Raw genomic sequence first — 19,003 nt, forward strand, 5'->3', positions numbered from 1 at the left:
TGATGGAATGAAATGGAACTTAATGGAATTCATTCCATCTCATTCCATCCAATTCTTCATTTTTTGTTCCATCTAATTTGGGATCTATGAGATGGAATGAGAAATTTTAAATAAAATTACCAAACACTGTAGTGAGATTTTTATTCCGTTCCGCTCCACTCCGTTCCGTTATGTTTCATACCGCTCCGCTATGTTCCATCAAATGTAGCCTAAGGACACATTTTTCTAACCTTAAAATTATTTTGGTAAATAAATTAGCTTTTTTAAAAATAAATAAATCAAAATCAACATTTTTAATCTCTAAAGAAAGAAACTAATCTAATTTTTCCTAATAATAAAAATGTATCAAAACTAATGACCATTTCAATCTTGCTTATAATTTAGTTTCTATGTAAAGAAAATTTTTCCCAAAAAAAAAAAAAAAAAATCAATTATGGAAATATTTAACCGGAACAGTAAAGTGTCTTGTCGGGTAGTAAACCCCCATCCCCTGTTTCCACTTCCCGTTGTCTTCTCTTCTCTTTCCCCATCCCTCTCTCCGAAATCTTAACCTAATCAAAATCCACCATGATACCAGAAAAGCGTGACAGAGACACATAGACCAAAAATATCGCCAAAAATATCCAAAATTGACTATAAAATTACCATCTTGGATCTGTCTCCTACACTCACCCCCGATCTCCGCCATTAATTTCGCTTCAGTGTTACACTCGCTAGCTTCACTCTCCATGCAATTTCCCTCTTCCCACTGTTGAATCTCTGTCTCACTTTTTCAGAGGTAATTGTTCTACTTTTTCTCGTAATTATTACCGTTGAGCAATGGGGGCAATCTAGTAATCACTTTTTTTTTGGTTGAATCGATTGTGACCATTGGAGAAGTGGGTTTAGCTGCTTACTGCAGAATTTATTATGCAACAATAAAAAAATTATTTTTTTAAGAAAAAGCTGTTTACTTGAATTGACTAAACATGAGAATTTTTTGTTCTGACTTATTTATAGCTAGTACCCTAGAATTGTGATCCTCTATTTCATGGTTTGACTTCATGTGCGAGAATATTCGTTAGGTTTTTAATTTTCTTTCGGCAACTGTTTCTTACATTTTCTGTTTTAGATGGAAAATTAAAATGCAAATTCTGAGGTTTGATAGTAATTTAATTAATTAAAATAATTTAAAAACGTTTGATGATGTGCGTGTTTGTCCTCTTTTAGTTTCCACTTAGTACTAATCCAATATGTTTCATATGTGCAGTTTTGAAGTGGTTTCTTTGCTATTGACTTGTTGATTTGTGAGACTATTGTTGTAATTTATCGATCATGGATAAAGTTTCATCGGACTGTCCATACCCAGGATGCTTCTTTTGTGTCATGAAGGAAGCGAATCCGAGCAAACGCAGAGCAAGTGTACTGAAGTTCTTCAGAGAGCTCCCGTGTCAAGATGACGATGGTCAGGTTCTTCCTATCAGTGGTCTTTGGAATACGGCGATGGCGCATCCGAATGATCCTGAATTCATTGAGCTGGGAATATTTGAATGTATGTCTGCTCTCATATGGAAAGGGCTGAAGAATCGACGCTGGCTTTCTCATGACCAGAATATATACATTCCTTATTATGCAGCTCATATCGTTGGTTCGTACACGATGAATATGGAAGAATTTGCTGAAAGTGCTGTGCATGCTGGTGTTATTCCTCCTTTAGTTGAGCTTCTAAGAGGTAGATTGACTTGGGTTGAGCAGAGGGTGGCGGTTAGAGCTTTGGGACATTTAGCTACATATGCCAGCACTTTTCCTACCGTGGCAAGTCATGGTGAAATTCTCGAGCTTTCCATCCAATTAGCCATGAGTTCGTTGGAAATAGTTTATTCCCACTTTTACCAATATGTTGATAGAAGGCTAAGTTATCATTGTGATCTGCTTACACGTGGCATGGGTGGCGTTGAAATGGAGTCTAGGAAGGCTGAGGAATGGGCTAGCCAGTTGCAATGTTGGTCCCTTCAGCTCATTAATTGCTTCGCTTTTAAACCGGAATTTCTTCCTACCATATGCAAGCAAGAATTTCTAACAAAATTACCCGGCATGTGGGGTGGACTTGTTAATGAAAATTCACCAGCTGGTATTGGCTTATTAAGAACAATTTGTCATCAAAAGCTTGGAAGGGGACCTGTTGCAAATTGCCCTGGAATTATCGAAGCATTGTGTAACATTGCTCGGTCTTCTGATGATTGGCAGTATATGGCTATTGATTGTCTTCTATGGTTGCTTCAAGATCCGAATACATGTCACAAGGTAACATCTTTGTAACTTTGCATTAGCTCCTGGTTCTGTTACTTCGCCTAATCTTCTTAGCCAATGTGTTCATTATGATCACTAAGGAACTCTACTGATTGTCTAGGCATGAATGATTGGATAAGCATGTGAATATAAGTTAATTCTTATGCTTTACAACTAACTTTAATTCATTAAGTAAATAAAAATAGGAACTGTTATCTCACTCTCTAGGTCCTCAATTAGGCAGGAATCTTCTCTATGAGATATATTACACTACCGGTGACATATTTCTGTTTCTTCTGCCTGCTAAGGAAAAAGAAAGATGTAAATGTTTTAGCCAATTACCTTTGTTTATTTTTGTTATTTCAATTGAACATTTAAAGTCGTAGCTATATTTAAATGAATTTTCAAGTTTGGGCTCATGTTTAGGCCACTTAAACTTAGTTATGATTGTGGCAATTATGAAAGTGCTGTCAACCATAGATGGCAAAAAATGCCCCCGGTTTGTGCTTATACGGGACAATAACAATTTGTTTAAATTCTGTTATGCAATAGCCACTATTTGATGACACTTATTGATAACTAAGTTTGGATTCATGTTAGGTTTTCCTTTGCATGTTTGGGCTCATGAATTTTCAATTCCTCCTTAGTAGTTCATTGCTTTCGTTTAACCGAGCACCAATAACTGTAGGATGTTGAGTTTACTTGAACTGGGTATTGTGAATGTTTCTGTCTGATTCAAGGCCCTGGCTTATATCATGTAGGTGATTGATAAAGTAGTGCCTGCATTAGTAGACCTTGCGGAGATTACAACTCTAGGTGATCACAAAAAGCTTGGTGATTCCATTGTTAATGTTCTTCAAGATTGCATTGAGTCACAAGGCTCGGGAAGAAGCTCAATTAGTAGTCGCACTAAAGAGCAGATAGAGGATCTATTAAGTTCGAAGCAGAGATTAAAATGGGAAAAGAATATGCCCAAGGAAGATCTACATATTAAGCAGGCTGCAGCACTGGTTGTCAAGCTTGAAGGAAATTCCCTGTTCTCGTCCGGAAATATTTCTGGTGCTGCATCAAAGTACTCAGAAGCATTGGCACTGTGTCCTATGAGATCCAAGAAGGAGAGAGTTGTTCTCTATAGTAATCGTGCACAATGTTATCTTTTGCTGCAACAACCTTTGGCTGCCATAAGTGATGCTACCCGTGCATTATGTCTCCATAGACCTGTCAACCGTCATGCCAAAAGTCTTTGGAGACGAGCACAAGCTTATGACATGCTAGGGTTAGCAAAAGAAAGTTTATTGGACGCAATTCTATTTATAAATGAGTGCTCCCAGTCAAATGATCCTGATCTTTCACTGAGGCAAAATAAAGTTCCGGATTATGCGGAGCGATTAGTTAAAAAGCAGATGCGTGCAGCTTGGTTATTTAGAGAGGCAGCTATTAAGCATGGCGGCGTTCATAATCAGGGCGATGGTGGTGATATATATGGCCCAGAGACTGATGACTCTGAGTGGGAGACAGCTAGTGAAAGTGATATGGGAAATGATGGAATCGGCGATGATGATGATGGGGATTGGAATAACGAGGACGAAAGGAAAGATTAAGACAAACCTACAATAAAAGGTATGTTCAATAAATAGTTTCCTACAGAAATGCTTTTTATCAATAATCAATAAAAGGCATAATACTGTTGTTTTACATTTTTACTTGCCAATTGCAACCTTTTCTTTTCTGTAGCATCACCCAGCTACCTTTTCTATCATCAGCCAAATGTTTGTGTTATTAGCCATGCTCTATGTCGTTTGCGGCTTGTCTTATAAAGCCATTAAATATCGTTAAGCACATTGCCCTGTATGTGGTAGACAAGCTGATTTATACTTCTCTTCAAACCAAGGGAATTTATTCGATATAAAAGGCTGTACAAAAAATATATTCAAAAAAAGAAAAGTAACATTATGTAATAATGTGTTTGTTTGAAACTTTCTCCAGGCATAAAGCGTGTACGCATTGTGTAACTTGTAGAAGAAGAACCTCATGCATGAATAAAGCAGAGTTGGCTACTGTGACTGTTCCAACTCTACATTCTGCAAGATTAAAAGAAAAAAATTCTCAGTTGTTTATTGCAAGTGATGAGTTGAAAGTGACTACTACAGTTTTTGGACTTCATGTTTGTGGTTGAGATTTAATTTATATGAAGCTTTCCATATTCCATGTTTGGTCTCCCCATATTTCTGTCAAGTGTAAAAAATTGCAGATTGCAAGTTTGGAGAACTACATGTCATTTAGAGGATGTGGAGTTTCGGTTTTTTTATTTTTATTTTTTTGTGCAGTTTGTGTATATAAGCCTTGTGCTTAAATTATCTTGAATTATTTATTTTGATTAGTTACCATTTTTGTACATGTCTTATTTGTGATTGTTATATTTCGGGATGGAAAAAAACCAAGTTCCACCAAAACTGATCTAAGAACGGTTCACTTTTCCTGTTTTTTTATGGTTTACTATGGGCGTAAACGGATTTGAAATATGAATCTGTCACAAAACCGAAAGGACCAAATTGCAATTAACTGGTTGCTTTCATCTTTTTTCCAAGTCTACTAAGTAGACTGCACAGATAGAGAGGGTGGCAAAATGTTTATACCATGACTTTTGTTTTTGCCATAGTAATTGTAGTATTAGAATAGTTTAAGTCAGGATTATTTTTAGGAATGTGTTAGACCTTAAGAATTATTAGGAACCAATAGTTGGATTATTTTTAGGAATGTGTTAGAGCTTAAGAACTAGAAATCTAAACTGAATGCAGCCGTTCCATTATGCGGTAACAATTATTGAGTAGTTACTTGGGTGTAAATAAAATGAGGAGGACACCGTAGGTTAGATAGATTATACTGAAAAATTAGAAAGAGGTTATTTGGAAGGCAAAATTACTTCTTTGAAGTTCAATCATCATTTCTTTGTATAAGAGAGTTTGTGAGTCTTTCTTATTAAAAGTTCTCAAGTATTATTAGAAATTCTCAGGACCAAGTTTTGGGAAAGGAAAATGCTTATTAGTAAGAAAGTATCAAAGCAAGAAAGACAAAATTAAATCTCAACCATTCATTACTACCACTACCTCATGATTCCTATTAAAAAAGAAATTAAATTTAAAATAAATTTAAAATTATCCTCTAAAATAATGACAATTGACAAGTATACATTCTTGTCTTTCTTGCTTAAATGATTCTTACTACATAGCATTACTCTTAACTATATTACTTTCCGCTGGTTAGTCTTTTAAAAATATTTTTAAACTTTGATTTAACTTGCCGAAAGTTTTCAAAACCAAGTTTTTTCAAGTCATATAATAATTCACCTTCTCCCTTGTGTATGAAGTCTCAAGTTCAACAAGTGACATCAAAGTCTATCGCCTGTTTAAGAACTAACCGTCTCAAGAGGAAGACGACTTCAACTCTTTCACCTCCTCCTTGAATATTTGCAAAAAAATCTGGAGTCTTCAATGTGCCTCGGTCATAGTTGCAACTATAATATCAACCTATATGGAAATCTAGCATTGCAAGAACCAGACAAGATTTAACAACAATCATCTCTCTCACAATGTTGTTATTAATAATATCATTGCTTCAGTGTCCATCACAGGAAATCAAACTCCTTTGTCAACTAGACCTTCTATGATTGACTTCACTATTTTCAAAGTCTTTCATGTGCATATACATCCTCCAAAAGCTCCTCAGATTCGGGAAGTTATTTGGTTCCTGCCATTGCTCAACTGGATAAAATGCAACACAGATGGCTCTGCATCGGGGAATCCTAGATCATCCTCTTGTGCTGGTATTTTCAGAGACAGTGCGGGTGGTTGCATTGGTTGTTTTGCTGCAAACATAGATATTCAAAACTCTTTTTTTGCAGAACTCGTGGGAATCATTATGACCATTGAGCAAGCCATCCTTAAGAATTGGAACTACCTCTGGATTGAGACTGACTCTAGGGTAGCTATTTTGGCTTTCAAAAATCACAACAGCAAATGGTGCAACTGCATGGCCATCACAAAGAACATGCATTTCATGATCTCTCATATTTTTAGAGAAAGAAATACTCATAGTGACACTCCTACAAACATGGGGCTTTCCATCATGGAATTCAATTGGTGGAACTGTGCTCCTATGATTATCAGAAAGGATCTTGTACTAAACAAATTAGAGATACCGAACTCTAAGTACTCTTAGTTAGTTCTTTGTGTTCTCTTTGTTTGGGCTTGCTAGTGGGATTGGCCTCCCCTTGTTCTCCTTTTCTTTCTAACACATGAAATTATATATAAAAAATCTTCTGTTTATTTAATTTTTTTTTATTAAATTGTCACTCTTCTCCTACTTCTACCCATGCTTAGAATCTATATATTATTGACGTCTTGAACATGGTTTTTTAAAACTTTTTGTACATACAGATAATATAGATGATGCTTTATTTTTTAGATAATGTTTTAACTTATATTTTGTTGCGACTTTTTAATAGAAATACTCTTTGCGATACAACCACAAAAACACGAGTTTCGAACAAGAATATGCAATTTCTAAAATGATAAATTTATATATCTTTTCTCTTTGTTTTGAGTAAATTATACAAGACCTAAAACTGATATCAAGACTAATTTCTACTTGTATGGTACCATAAAAAATGGAAATGCACTTTAGAAGTATATTTTTTAGAGTTCTAAAAGAGTTTTCCACTAGTTGACCATTTGTACCCTTTAAATAAAAATTTCTAGGTCCTAATAAGTTAGTGATGAAAAACATTTGATACTTCTTTGGATGAGTTCGGGACAAACGGACAATAAAAAAGCAACAAGTTTTTTTTAGAGGCCCACCAAAAAATAAGATAAAAAGAAGAAAAATCCCGTAAATAAAATTCTTACAAAAGCAAATAAAAATCAAAAGAAAAAAATAAAAATAAAAATGTGGACATCGGAAAATAAATAAAAATTGTTCAAATTATCTTGTCTAAGTTCATAAGAGCTCAACAAAAATCATAAGAACTTCCGTTCTTTGAATATCCTACTACCACAAAGCTCTGACATAACTAATACTACATCAAAACTAAGGTTTTTAATAATGAGATTTACAGAATTCCAATCTCAACACAAGTCACCATTGCTATTAACCAATCAATTTTTCAAACTAGCATGTGCCGACTCAACCCTGTTGGGGGTTGTATTCTTAAGATGTCAGACATTATCAGTCCATGCACAAACAACCTTCTCTTTCACCTTATCACGAATGGTGCTTTCAACATATTTCAATAAATCAAGATATTTTTCACACACTTTCCAAAATTGAATGAATGACGGAATCGACATATAATTCTTTTGTCGTACTTTCCAAAATTGAATGAATGACGGAATCGACATATAAATCAAGATATTTTTCACACACTTTCCAAAATTTACAATGCGACTCCATGCATCCATTATTTGTTCAACAATTACACCGTACTTCACTGATTTTCCACCTTCGGTCTCTACTTGTTTCGTCCCTACCGTGGATTTAACCTTACTTCTCACATTACATATTATGTGATATCGCCAAAGTAATGTGTTAGAAGAAGAAAATACCTTTGTCCCTGCATTCATCACGCGATATTGCGGTCCGTAACAGTTGCCTTAGACATCTCGACTTGTTCCTTCAAAAGTGACCGACACACCTCTAATGCTCATGTAAAATTATTCTCTTTTTCGCACTCCAAAAAAGAAAAACCAACTGTGCATGTCTTCTCGATGGATGTAACACCGACCATCTCAAATAACAGAAGTTTATACTTGTTAGTCTTGTAGGTAGAATCGAGAATGAGCAGTGTCAAAAACATGTTGAACAAATTTATCGAATCCATATGAGTCTAAAAAATATCTTGGACCGTAACTCCATCGTCACAAGTTCGGTACCGGAACACGTATTTGTTATCATTCAACAATTTGAACAATTGTTGCATCTCATTTCTATCTCCCTTATTCGCCTTATTATTCTGGTACCGGATGTTATACACTTGCCTTATATTTGATACGTTGTCGGGTTCCTTCCGTTTCAATGTGGCAAGTATATTTTTCGGTTTGACAATATTCAAGGACATGTCACTAATACATGCCTTCTCTTCCGGTTTGAGTCGACATACACTAGGATGACCTTGTAACTTTGAGCACAAATCATGGTTATGCAACCTACAAATAACACTAAATTTCCACTTCTTGCTAGCCAACATATAACCACGAATTTTGAATAGACACTCGCATTTTCTAGTACCCGTGTCGTCTCTTTTAAACTTTCTTAGTTGAGTATGGTATTTCCCGCTTCTTTCACACAACATTGTTACGAAAGCGTTTCTTCTTGTCGTACCATTATCTGATCTTCCTATTACCACACCAAAATCAAGGTTAGTTGCAATCCTACGAATCCATGTGAGCATGATTTCACAATCACCAAACTCTTGTTTGTTATTAAAGTCACCGCCGACATCTACCGCCTTTACGACTACCCCTTCAACATTCAGAGAAACATCGACTAAATGAACTAATTCTTTTGAGATATTATCAGGGGTGTATCATACCTATTTGTAAACAATAACACAAATAACACAAAATCACAAGACTGCATGAAAAAACAGCACATACACGTTCCGTAGATGCACCCCCGGAACGTGTTCATCTTCAACACGTTCCGTAAATGTACCTATGGAAGCAAAGTTACTTCTACTATCTATTCATTAATAATAGATTGACCAAATTGCCTAAATTACCCTTTCACCAAAATTTATTTGCACTAATAAAATGTCATTTTTGTAACTAACAAATTAAGTATTCACTCTTTCAACTTTATTGAATGGATGCCCCAAGTGTTAGCTTTTCATTGGTTCGAATTAAATAACATTTTCCCTACAACTTTATTGCATGAGTGATGACATCACATGTAAGCCATGGATGATGGAAGTCATATTTAAATTTCTTTTACATTTCATTTTCCCACACTTTCTTACTTTCATTTTAATTTTTCTTAATTTATTTATTACCACAAAAAATATTAATAATCTATTTTTAAATTTTAATCTTACTAAAAATTTCAAATTTCTTTTACATTTCATTTTTCCATACTTTCATTTTAATTTTTCTACATTTATCTATTATCGCAAAAAATATTAATAATCGATCATTTAATTATTATTCCCAAAAATATTTAATTATTTCACGGGCCACTATCAACTCAATATTTAATTTTTTTAATCGATCATTACACATTTTCTCTATCTTAATTAAAATTTCAAATTTCTCTCACATTTTTTCACACTTTCTTACTTTTATTTTATTTTTCTCTATTTATTTATTTATTATCTCACGGGTCACTATCAACATAATTTCTATTTTATTTTAATCAATCATTGTCTTTATTTAAGAGATAATATCTTTATTTTTATTTTTTTCTCCATCTCACGATTTTTTATCATTATTTAATACAATTAAATTTTCATGATTATTGTTTATTTTACATTTGTTTTTAAATATATTTTATATCGCATCAAATTATTTTTTTATTTCACGGGTCATTATCAACATAGTAGCTATTTTATTTTAATCAACAATTACTATTAATTGAGAGATAATTTTTATTTTTAAATGTTAATATTTCATTTTTATTATCTCCATCTTATAGTATTTTTTATATGATTATTTAATATAATTGAATTTATATGATCATTTTTCATTTAAAAATAAACCATAGTGATCTATATCGTTTTCTTTTAATTGTTGTTGGACCGTCAATTATTAAATTACCTGACTCAATTTTGCTATTGTGTTCTTAACCTATCTTAAACATTTTTTTTGTGGATCATTGTTTTCTATATAATTATTGTTAAATTTACAATTAAGTAAATTATTTCATATTTTTCATTTATATTTAAAATTTTACATTTGCATTTGTTAAAATTTTATTTTTTTTCTCCAACTCACATGTCCTTTTTTATATGGTTCTTTATTACACACAAAATTAGCACATGAATACGATAATAATGTTTAATCTTAAGGGTCACTTTCAATACAATGTCTATTTTATTTTAAACAATAATGACTTTTATTTGAAAACTAAAGTATTTATTTTCAAATTTCAAAACGATTCCTATGGATATTCGGTTTTCAAAGAATTAGGAGAGCAACCAATAAAACTCTAACTCTATTCAAGTAAAACAACTCCTTTTAATTATGCATATTGCTTATAATTCCTTTTATTTATATTATTCATATCATTACAAAAATACTACACCAGAAAAAAAAATCACCCGTGCGGAAGCACGGGTCTCTGACTAGTTTTTGATAGAAAATTGATGCATAATATGAGTAATGCAATGGACAAAGATGATTTACCTGAAATTCAGTCTTCTCTTGCTCCATTTGATTTGTTGCACCAAAAAGTTGGAGTTTTGGAGTGAAAAATAATATTGATGATGTATGGTTTTTAGATTGTGTAGAAGTGAGTGTTGAAGAAGAAATGTAATAATGAACGAGTGATCATGCTGGTTCAAACTATATTAAATATTTATATATAATTTCTGAACATCTTTTTCTCTTTTAATAACCTCATCACTGTATTTCTTTTTTTCTTTTAAAAAAAAAACAAAAAATAATTTTGCCGCTTTATCTGCTGTCATAATAAGTACTGTATCGAAATGACACTTATAGACCACATATACTTGACAGCCAATATTCATTTTGCAGTTGGCAAAACAAAATATTATTATTAATCCTTTCCAGACTTTTTTTTCTTTTCTTTCTATTTTTCAGAAACTCTTCTCTTCCAGGGTTTATAGTTGTTAGCAACTTCTTTCTATTTTTCCAAAAAAAACTTGAAGATTATTTTATTGTTTATAGTTGATTATCGTTAAAACGCAATTTCAAATCGGGTGATTAACGTTACCCTCTCACCTTCCACTCTCACACACCATTAAACGCTCACCATTTTCACATTTTCTCGCTCAACCAAATACACAATGCAGAAACCTACCAGAAACTCACGCACCTGTACCACCGGAATCCTCACGTGGCCGGAAAACTCTTCACCGACCGCTTTCACCGGCCACCGTCCTCACCAGGTTACAACATTTCTACTCAACTTTTTCTTTTTTTTTTGTGAAAATTATTTGGATTTGTTTATAATCAGGTTTGTTTGTTTCTTCGTTCGTTTTGTATTCACAGCCTTCGCATGACATCGGTGATGTTCTTCATGGCAAACAACTCACCAAGAATGAAGAACATAATTTAACCAAGTGGTAATTTGTTGTTGTTTTGTCAATTGTTTCAATGTTGAAATGTGAATTCAGATCTGATTGTGTTATTTTGTTTGTTATTGATCGGAATTGTGATCCGATTGCATTTCTTTGGCTGATGTATGATTTTGATTTTTTGTTTGTTTGTTGCTACACGGATCTGTTTAAATTAGGTTATTTATTTGAGTTTTTTCTGATGTTATGATGAACAATTGGCTTCAAACATTTGTAAACTGGAAATGGAGTTGCAATTTACCCTAACTAATATTAGTATTTTTATTGTGCATCTATGGAGTATGAATATCAGACAGTTAAAACTGCTGTAATATTTTTACTTGGAGTTGAAATCATGATTGTATTAAAACTACATTATGATGTTTAGTTACTTAATTTCAAAGATTAGAGTTATCAAACATTGTTGTGAAGCTTGTCTCCTTTTCGGTGTTAGCCGCCTAACCTAGACTTCACTTGATAAGATTTTTTTCCATTTTGTTTCCTAATTTTAGCTTCTTCTTGGATTTTGATGTTTGTCGCCCAAGTTTCGATTTCTTGTTTTTTTTTATCCTTTGTAACTTTTTGTTGTTGTAAAGCTTATCCTTCCATGTGTTATTCAGGAAACCAAGCTCGGGGTATTCTAGAGTGAACGAGGCGACTGGAAATGGAATATTTTTGCCAAATGCTGAGAATACCACATCTAAAGCCAATGCTGCAAAGTCTAAAGACAGTGGTATATTTTCCGCAAATGCCGAGGATACCACATCAGAAGCCAATGGTGCAAACTCTAAAGACAAAACAAGCATACGCGTATATCAGGTATACTAAATGATTGCCTTGTTTTGAAAGAAAATTTGAGATTTGACAGAATAAATGTGATTGTTTCACAAATATCAACTACGTTGTGATAACTGTATTCATGTTTTATTCCCTGCAATTGCATCTTAGCAAGCAATGGATGGAATTAGTAAGATATTACTCAACGCTGAAGAAAGCATTTCTCCTGAGAAGCCAGCCTCTTTAACTGGGGCAGCAAAGCAGCGTGAACTTGGCGGAACATCTCAAAATGAACCGGGCACAAATAGCAAGAAACTGATGTCAAGTTCCAAGACCAAGGAGATCGGAGTAAATGATATATTTGCTTCTCCTCGTGAAACTATGCCCCGTTCATTGGCTGCTGCAAAATCTAATGTAAGTGTCTTCTTGTCATTAAAATCAGTCATGTCATCTTACCAATCCCTTCTTATAACATATGTGTAGTTCATTGTGATGAATTTTTAATTTTGATGGTCCACAATGTCACCTTATGCTTTCCTGAAAGGAAAAATTTTAATACAGATTAATTTTCCTATAATAACATGAAGATATAATATAACCCACGGGTTGTAATAGAAATACAGTTGTAGCTCTTGACGAATACCACTTACTTGGGCCAGGATTATTAAGATATTTTATATCAGTGTTAGTTCCCTCACCAAAACAAAGCCTCTTGTACTCTTTCATCCTCCTTATATTACATTCTGACCTTAATTTCACCTCTGCTTTTAGGCTGCCGGTATCCGAAGTAATGTACCCAGTGAAGAATCAGTTCAGAAGAACTCAAAGAAAATGCATGGCCAGAAGTATGCAGACCTGACAGGCAATAATATTTTCAAGGGAGATGTTACTCCAGAATCAGCGGAAAAACCTCTGAGCATGGTGGCTAAACTTAGAGAAATGAAAGGCAATGACATATTTGCTGACGGAAAGGCAGTAAACAGAGACCGTTTACTAGGTGCCCGCAGACACGCAGGTGGAGGAAGCAACATATTTTCTGATGGAAAAGCAGAAAACAGAGACCGCTTACTAGGTGCCCGCAGACACGCAGGTGGAGGAAGCGACATATTTTCTGATGGAAAAGCAGAAAACAGGGATCATATACTAGGTGCCCGCAAACCCACTGGTGGAGCAAGCAACATATTTTCTGATGGAAAGGCAGAAAACAGAGACCGTTTACTAGGTGCCCGCAAACACGCAGGTGGAGGAAGCAACATATTTTCTGATGGAATAGCAGAAAACAGAGACCGAATACTAGGTGCCCGCAAACCCCCTGGTGGAACAAGCAGCATTGTCCTGGATTAAACTTTATTTTCTTGTTCCTCCAGTTCACTGTATAGGTATTACGAATTCCTCTAAACTCCCATGTTTTGATTGGAAGGACCAATTGTTGGATAGTTGGCATTTATAGTAATGCAGTGTAACTAGTTTGTGTTATTATAATGGGTGCAAATGGTTATTTATGTTTGATATACACAACCATAAAAATTTGTTAAGATTTTATTTATTGTTGGCATTGAATGTATAGTGACGCGGTGTAACTAGTTTGTGTTACCATAATGGGTGCAGATGGTTATTCATTTGGATGTACAACCCATAGTTATTTATTTTTACTCACCATAAAAAATTTGTTAAGATTTATTTCTTATGATTCCAATTTACTACATCTGCGTTTCTAAGAGATTATGCTTTAAATGAAAAATATTAACGAGAAGTTAATTTCCATAGTTGCTGAGTTATGTTTTTCTAATAGTTGCCTCATGTTCTTAGAAGGATGGGATTGGGATGGCTTATGGATGCAAGAAATATAAAAAATCAACATAATTATGTGATCCTTAATAACGAGAGAATTAGACAAGGATGTATCTTTATTTAAGGAGACAAAGTTCTATTTTGAATTTCAGTACATATTCAAAACATATTATTCAAAGCCACCAAGATATCTCATACATCTCACAAGCAAGACCACAACAAAATCAAACTGATGAACAGACTTTAAAAAATCACACCGATGATGAAGGAGAAGTAGGTAGCCTACTCAGCCATCTCATGACTACTAGACAGAGTAAGAACTCTAGTCCTCGCGTCCCAACAACGCCAGGAGAATTTTTTGGTAGTCTCCAGAAGTGTCGTTGTCAATTGCACGATCCAGAGGAACACTGTTTCTTCTTTGGTATTCCTCTGCAATTCGCTGCAAATCAACCTCAGCTCTAGTTGTCACCACTCTAGTTAGGGCCCATTCATCAGTTCCTGTCTTGTTTATAGCCAGCCTTAAGAGTTCCTCAAAATATTTCTCAGGGTAGGTCAAGCACTTAATTGCTGCCCTCAATAATTTCAGATATTCATCTCCAGAATCATTTTCCAGATCCTGCACCCAGAAGCTTATTGTCAGTTATACTACAAGCCACTAATTAATCTTATAATGACTTAACTATAACAAGCTCGACCCTGTCCTTGCAAAAATTTCAAGTAACAAACCAGAATATAATTCCTTGAAAGGTAGTTAATTGTTTCATCTATAATATGATTATTGCCCAAAATCATGTTTTTTAAGGTGTCCAGTGACATTATAGACGCGCAAGTTTGTGACATTATATTAGATCTTCCTATATTCTGTGATAGTTGCCAAATAAAATTTGCACTTTACGCAAGTACTGCTGCAGATACTCGTAAAAAAGCAGGTGTTATGTTGAAAATAGTGAAATAACTCATAAATCGCCAAAACATTCATACCTTGTCTATTACATTGCCAAAAGTATTGTTATAGTGGTTCAAAGTTGCATTTAACTGCGCTTTACTCCTTGTTGTTACAATCCTGATCAGGTCCTCATGATTGTAGGCCTTATCTGCAATCTTCTCATGAAGCAATTTAGCTTCAGATTTTGCCAATGTCATGTTCACCTCATCCCCGTCATAACGGAATGTGCCAACAAGAGGAACCAAAAGCTTTTGAGAAGTATCAGACAATAGTGGGAAAATGTTAGATCCAGATATAATAGAATATTGTGTATGAGCATGCAACTATTCTTCAAGATTCATGAAAGTAACTAGTTTAAAGTTTAACCTTGCGGATGTCACCCGAAGTGTGATAGGCAACATCTTCTTCAAGAGACTTCTTGAAACGGGCTTGGTATGCTTGCTTTGCCTTGAGGAGTTCGAGTGGAGATCTCGTGGAAGCAATTTCCATGATGATTGCGTTGCTTGAAGTCAACATTTTAGTTGCGTGGTTAGCTAAAAAGGCATCACGCTCAGCAGGATCCAAGGTCCACAGCAACACAGCTTTCTGTCATATTCAAAACATCAAACATTAGACATAATTCATGAATATAACTTCACATGTTTCCCTACGTCAGGGTTATCTATACAAAATACTGAAACTAAGTACTATGAAATTCCAAAGCCAGACAACAGATAATGAAATGGAAAGAAAAAAAAAATTAACTGACCTCAAAATCACTTGAAAGTTCTTTGTCTAAATCTTTAAGAAGATCTTCTCCATGTGTTTGAGCATAAGTTTCACGAATAGCCTTACGCTGAGCTGCATTTCTATGAGTCAGGATTGATATTATCAAGCCTTCATTCGTTCCCCATCCTGCAAAAATGTCACGGAAAAGAAACACGATGAACACGAATTAAACCAATACACAACTTATCATACTATACTATATGTTATGATTGTGATGTGATACATAATGATCATATTTTGGACTGCCTTAAACCGATATTGAACATACACAAAATAAATTCAAAATCACATCTATTACACATTTTAGTGCATTGATGCTATGTCAAATTGAAATGCATTTGCACAAAATCATTCCTTTAATCCATGATCTACATTTTTTTTATCAAAAGCGCTACTACAAATTAATAGTTGATCTAATTAACAGTTGTGATCTATAAGCAAAACATATGATGAAATCCGCATAACCAGATCACGATCGCGCCAAAAATGAAAAGTTCAAATAACATAGATCCAAAAAAATTGAACAGATTGATGATGAAATAAACATGAATGAAAAAAAAACTGAATCGGTAATGGTTGACCTTGAAAAGCACCGCGCAATTGTTCACTGTCTTCTGATGGATGAGGAACGTTTGAGGGGATCTTCAATGTCGTCATTGTCAATGTGTAGTTTTCAGGATCGATCTGTGTGAAGAATGTGCCGTTGAAAACTGAAAAGGAAATGGAAGCTCAATCATTTATACAAGGACGCGCCGATGATTCGGGGTCTTCATTAATCATTTTTCACTTTTTAAGGCAAAAAAAATCATTTACTCCTACTTTCCTTTTTTACTTTTTTCTTTTTACAATAACAAACCATCAATAAATTTTATTATTTTATATTTTTCAAATAAGGTTTATTAAATATGTTTATTTCATTTTATCTATTGCTCATTATGAAATAAATGACTTAAAATTTTATTGAAAAATCAAAAATCGAAATTGTATAAAAAACATTAAAAATGAGAAATACATTTTATTTGTTTGTTTTTGTGAATGATTGAAAAAGACTTTGGGGCGAGGGAGAGAGGCATATACTTTGTCCTTCTTGAGTCGTCTCTTTATTAGTATGAGCGTCATTCCTTTGGTTCAATTGTTTGTTTGGATGCATTGCACAAACTTCTCATTTCTCCGTCCATAACATTTGATTGTGGGTGGGTCAACAATCGGTACTTAGAAAGTCGTGGAGGTAAAGTACATCTTCTTCTAGATTTTTGGGTATCAATCACTCATTCATGTGAAGGTTTCTATATTCTATGTAGACTTGGCTCACTCAATTCAAAATCCCTAGGGAGCTATAAATACATTAGTACCATGATACTGAAGATGATAATCAATAACAACTTATGGATTTTTTTTTTAATTTTCAAATTATTTTTCTAATTTTTTTAAACGATGTTATTTTTATATATGAGAGAAAAATTACTATTGATTCAAATAATTTTGTAAACAATACCTAAACAAAATAAATATTCGTATACGGGAAAAAATATTATTAATTTAAATTTTTTTACATACGAAAAATAGTATTTATGATCCAAATATTTTTGATTAAAAAATAGTATACGGGAAAAATTCATATTGATCTAAATTCACTACTACAATTTTAAACTATAATATATAATACTCTTTGGAAGACGGGATCGTTTATAATTCCATTCCAACAAAAAAATGTTACATAACATCTTTAAATCAAAATATTTCCATTAAATCAAAATATTAAATATTAGCGGGAACATGAAGTTACAGATCAAAATATTGAATATTAATGGAAACATAAAGTTATTGATCAAAATATTGAATATTAATGGAAACATAAAGTTATTGATCACAATATTGAATATTAACGGGAACCAGAAATTACTAATTAAAATATTGAATATTAACGTAAACATGAAGTTACTGATCACAATATTGAATATTAACGGAAATATGGAGTTACTGATTAAAATATTGAATATTAATAGGAACATGAAGTTACTTATCAAAATAATGAATATTAACGGGAAGATGAAGTTACTAATCACAATATTGAATATTAACGGGAACCTGAAGTTACTGATTAAAATATTGAATATTAACGGGAACCTGAAGTTACTGATTAAAATATTGAATATTAATGGGAATATGAAGTTAGTGATCACAATATTGAATATTAACGGGAACCTGAAGTTACTGATTAAAATATTTAATATTACCATTAACATGATGTTACTGATCAAAATATTGAATATTAAAGGGAAAATAAAGTTACTGATCAAAATGTTAATTAATTTTAATATATATTTTTTTCTATTAAAAAATATACATCTGAAACAAATGTGCGTCCCGTACAAGAACCCGTGCGAACGCACGAGCTTCTTACTAGTTAATTTTATAAGGATATGGGAGTACAAACTAAATTCTTATATGTCATTCCCCCACATGCGAATGTACAATCAGAGTCGGCTAACATTGTAATATTGAAAGGGATCAAGAAGAAACTAGATGAGGCTAAAGGTTTTTGCGTTAAGTAACTATGTTGAGTGCTATGATCATAAGACAACACTCCTCATTCCACCACTAGAGAAACCCCTTTTACATAAGTGTATGGGGCGGATGCCATGCTACTGGTTGAAATCAACACGCCAACATGGATACACTCATATTTCCACAAAGAGGAAAACGAAGAAGGGCTTAGATGTAGTGCCAACCTAGTGGATGAAACGAGAGATGTCGCCCACATCCAAGAGTTCTCTGTTAAATAGACAGCAACTTGTAGGTACACCTCAAAGGTAATTCAAAGAGAGATGCAGGAAGGAAATTTAATGCAATAGTAAGTCGTAGTGTCCACTCAACGGGGAAAACTACAACCTAATTGAGATGTATTATATATATATATATATATATATATAAAAGAAGTTTGCTAATGAAGCACATAGGCTATATTTCGTTTCTCTGCCATGGTTTCATCCACGTGTTCTCCTCATATTATTTCATTCACCTTTCTCATGCTGCTAGGATCTTCCTTTTCATTCCATAGGTTATCTTTTACATTCTACACTAATGCTTCATCCATTATACATATACCTTTTTCTTCATTGAGAGTCATGAATCTCGATCCATTTGCTTTCTGTTGCACCTTATTC

General features: G+C 33.6%; 3 protein-coding genes across 3 annotated transcripts; 2 read left to right on the forward strand and 1 right to left on the reverse strand.

Annotated features, from left to right (window-relative positions):
* Positions 1-407: 407 nt before the first annotated feature.
* LOC131603224 (uncharacterized) lies at positions 408-4,663 on the forward strand. The gene is made up of 4 exons (XM_058875513.1): positions 408-778; positions 1,250-2,283; positions 3,030-3,888; positions 4,255-4,663. The coding sequence occupies exons 2-3, from the start codon at positions 1,315-1,317 to the stop codon at positions 3,867-3,869; spliced, it is 1,809 nt and encodes a 602-aa protein (XP_058731496.1). The 5' UTR covers positions 408-778; positions 1,250-1,314; the 3' UTR covers positions 3,870-3,888; positions 4,255-4,663.
* A 6,376-nt stretch (positions 4,664-11,039) lies between these two features.
* Positions 11,040-13,886, forward strand: LOC131603225 (uncharacterized). The gene is made up of 5 exons (XM_058875514.1): positions 11,040-11,386; positions 11,490-11,563; positions 12,175-12,373; positions 12,503-12,745; positions 13,103-13,886. The coding sequence occupies exons 1-5, from the start codon at positions 11,285-11,287 to the stop codon at positions 13,673-13,675; spliced, it is 1,191 nt and encodes a 396-aa protein (XP_058731497.1). The 5' UTR covers positions 11,040-11,284; the 3' UTR covers positions 13,676-13,886.
* A 334-nt stretch (positions 13,887-14,220) lies between these two features.
* Positions 14,221-16,591, reverse strand: LOC131603226 (annexin D2-like). Its single transcript, XM_058875515.1, has 5 exons — positions 16,418-16,591; positions 15,817-15,962; positions 15,435-15,653; positions 15,104-15,316; positions 14,221-14,738 (listed from the first exon to the last, which is right to left on the reverse strand). The coding sequence occupies exons 1-5, from the start codon at positions 16,491-16,493 to the stop codon at positions 14,445-14,447; spliced, it is 948 nt and encodes a 315-aa protein (XP_058731498.1). The 5' UTR covers positions 16,494-16,591; the 3' UTR covers positions 14,221-14,444.
* Positions 16,592-19,003: the final 2,412 nt, after the last annotated feature.

Source organism: Vicia villosa, linkage group LG5 (genome assembly GCF_029867415.1).
Source record: "Vicia villosa cultivar HV-30 ecotype Madison, WI linkage group LG5, Vvil1.0, whole genome shotgun sequence".
NCBI lineage: Eukaryota > Viridiplantae > Streptophyta > Magnoliopsida > Fabales > Fabaceae > Vicia > Vicia villosa.

Coding starts and splice junctions, on each gene's coding strand:
- LOC131603224 (XM_058875513.1), top strand. CDS start 1,315: ATGGATAAAGTTTCATCGGACTGTCCATACCCAGGATGCTTCTTTTGT. Junction 2,284..3,029: donor ATCCGAATACATGTCACAAG/GTAACATCTTTG, acceptor TATATCATGTAG/GTGATTGATAAAGTAGTGCC.
- LOC131603225 (XM_058875514.1), top strand. CDS start 11,285: ATGCAGAAACCTACCAGAAACTCACGCACCTGTACCACCGGAATCCTC. Junction 12,374..12,502: donor CAAGCATACGCGTATATCAG/GTATACTAAATG, acceptor ATTGCATCTTAG/CAAGCAATGGATGGAATTAG. Junction 12,746..13,102: donor TGGCTGCTGCAAAATCTAAT/GTAAGTGTCTTC, acceptor CTCTGCTTTTAG/GCTGCCGGTATCCGAAGTAA.
- LOC131603226 (XM_058875515.1), bottom strand. CDS start 16,493: ATGACGACATTGAAGATCCCCTCAAACGTTCCTCATCCATCAGAAGAC. Junction 15,654..15,816: donor AACTTTCAAGTGATTTTGAG/GTCAGTTAATTT, acceptor TGAATATGACAG/AAAGCTGTGTTGCTGTGGAC. Junction 15,317..15,434: donor CTTCGGGTGACATCCGCAAG/GTTAAACTTTAA, acceptor ACTTCTCAAAAG/CTTTTGGTTCCTCTTGTTGG.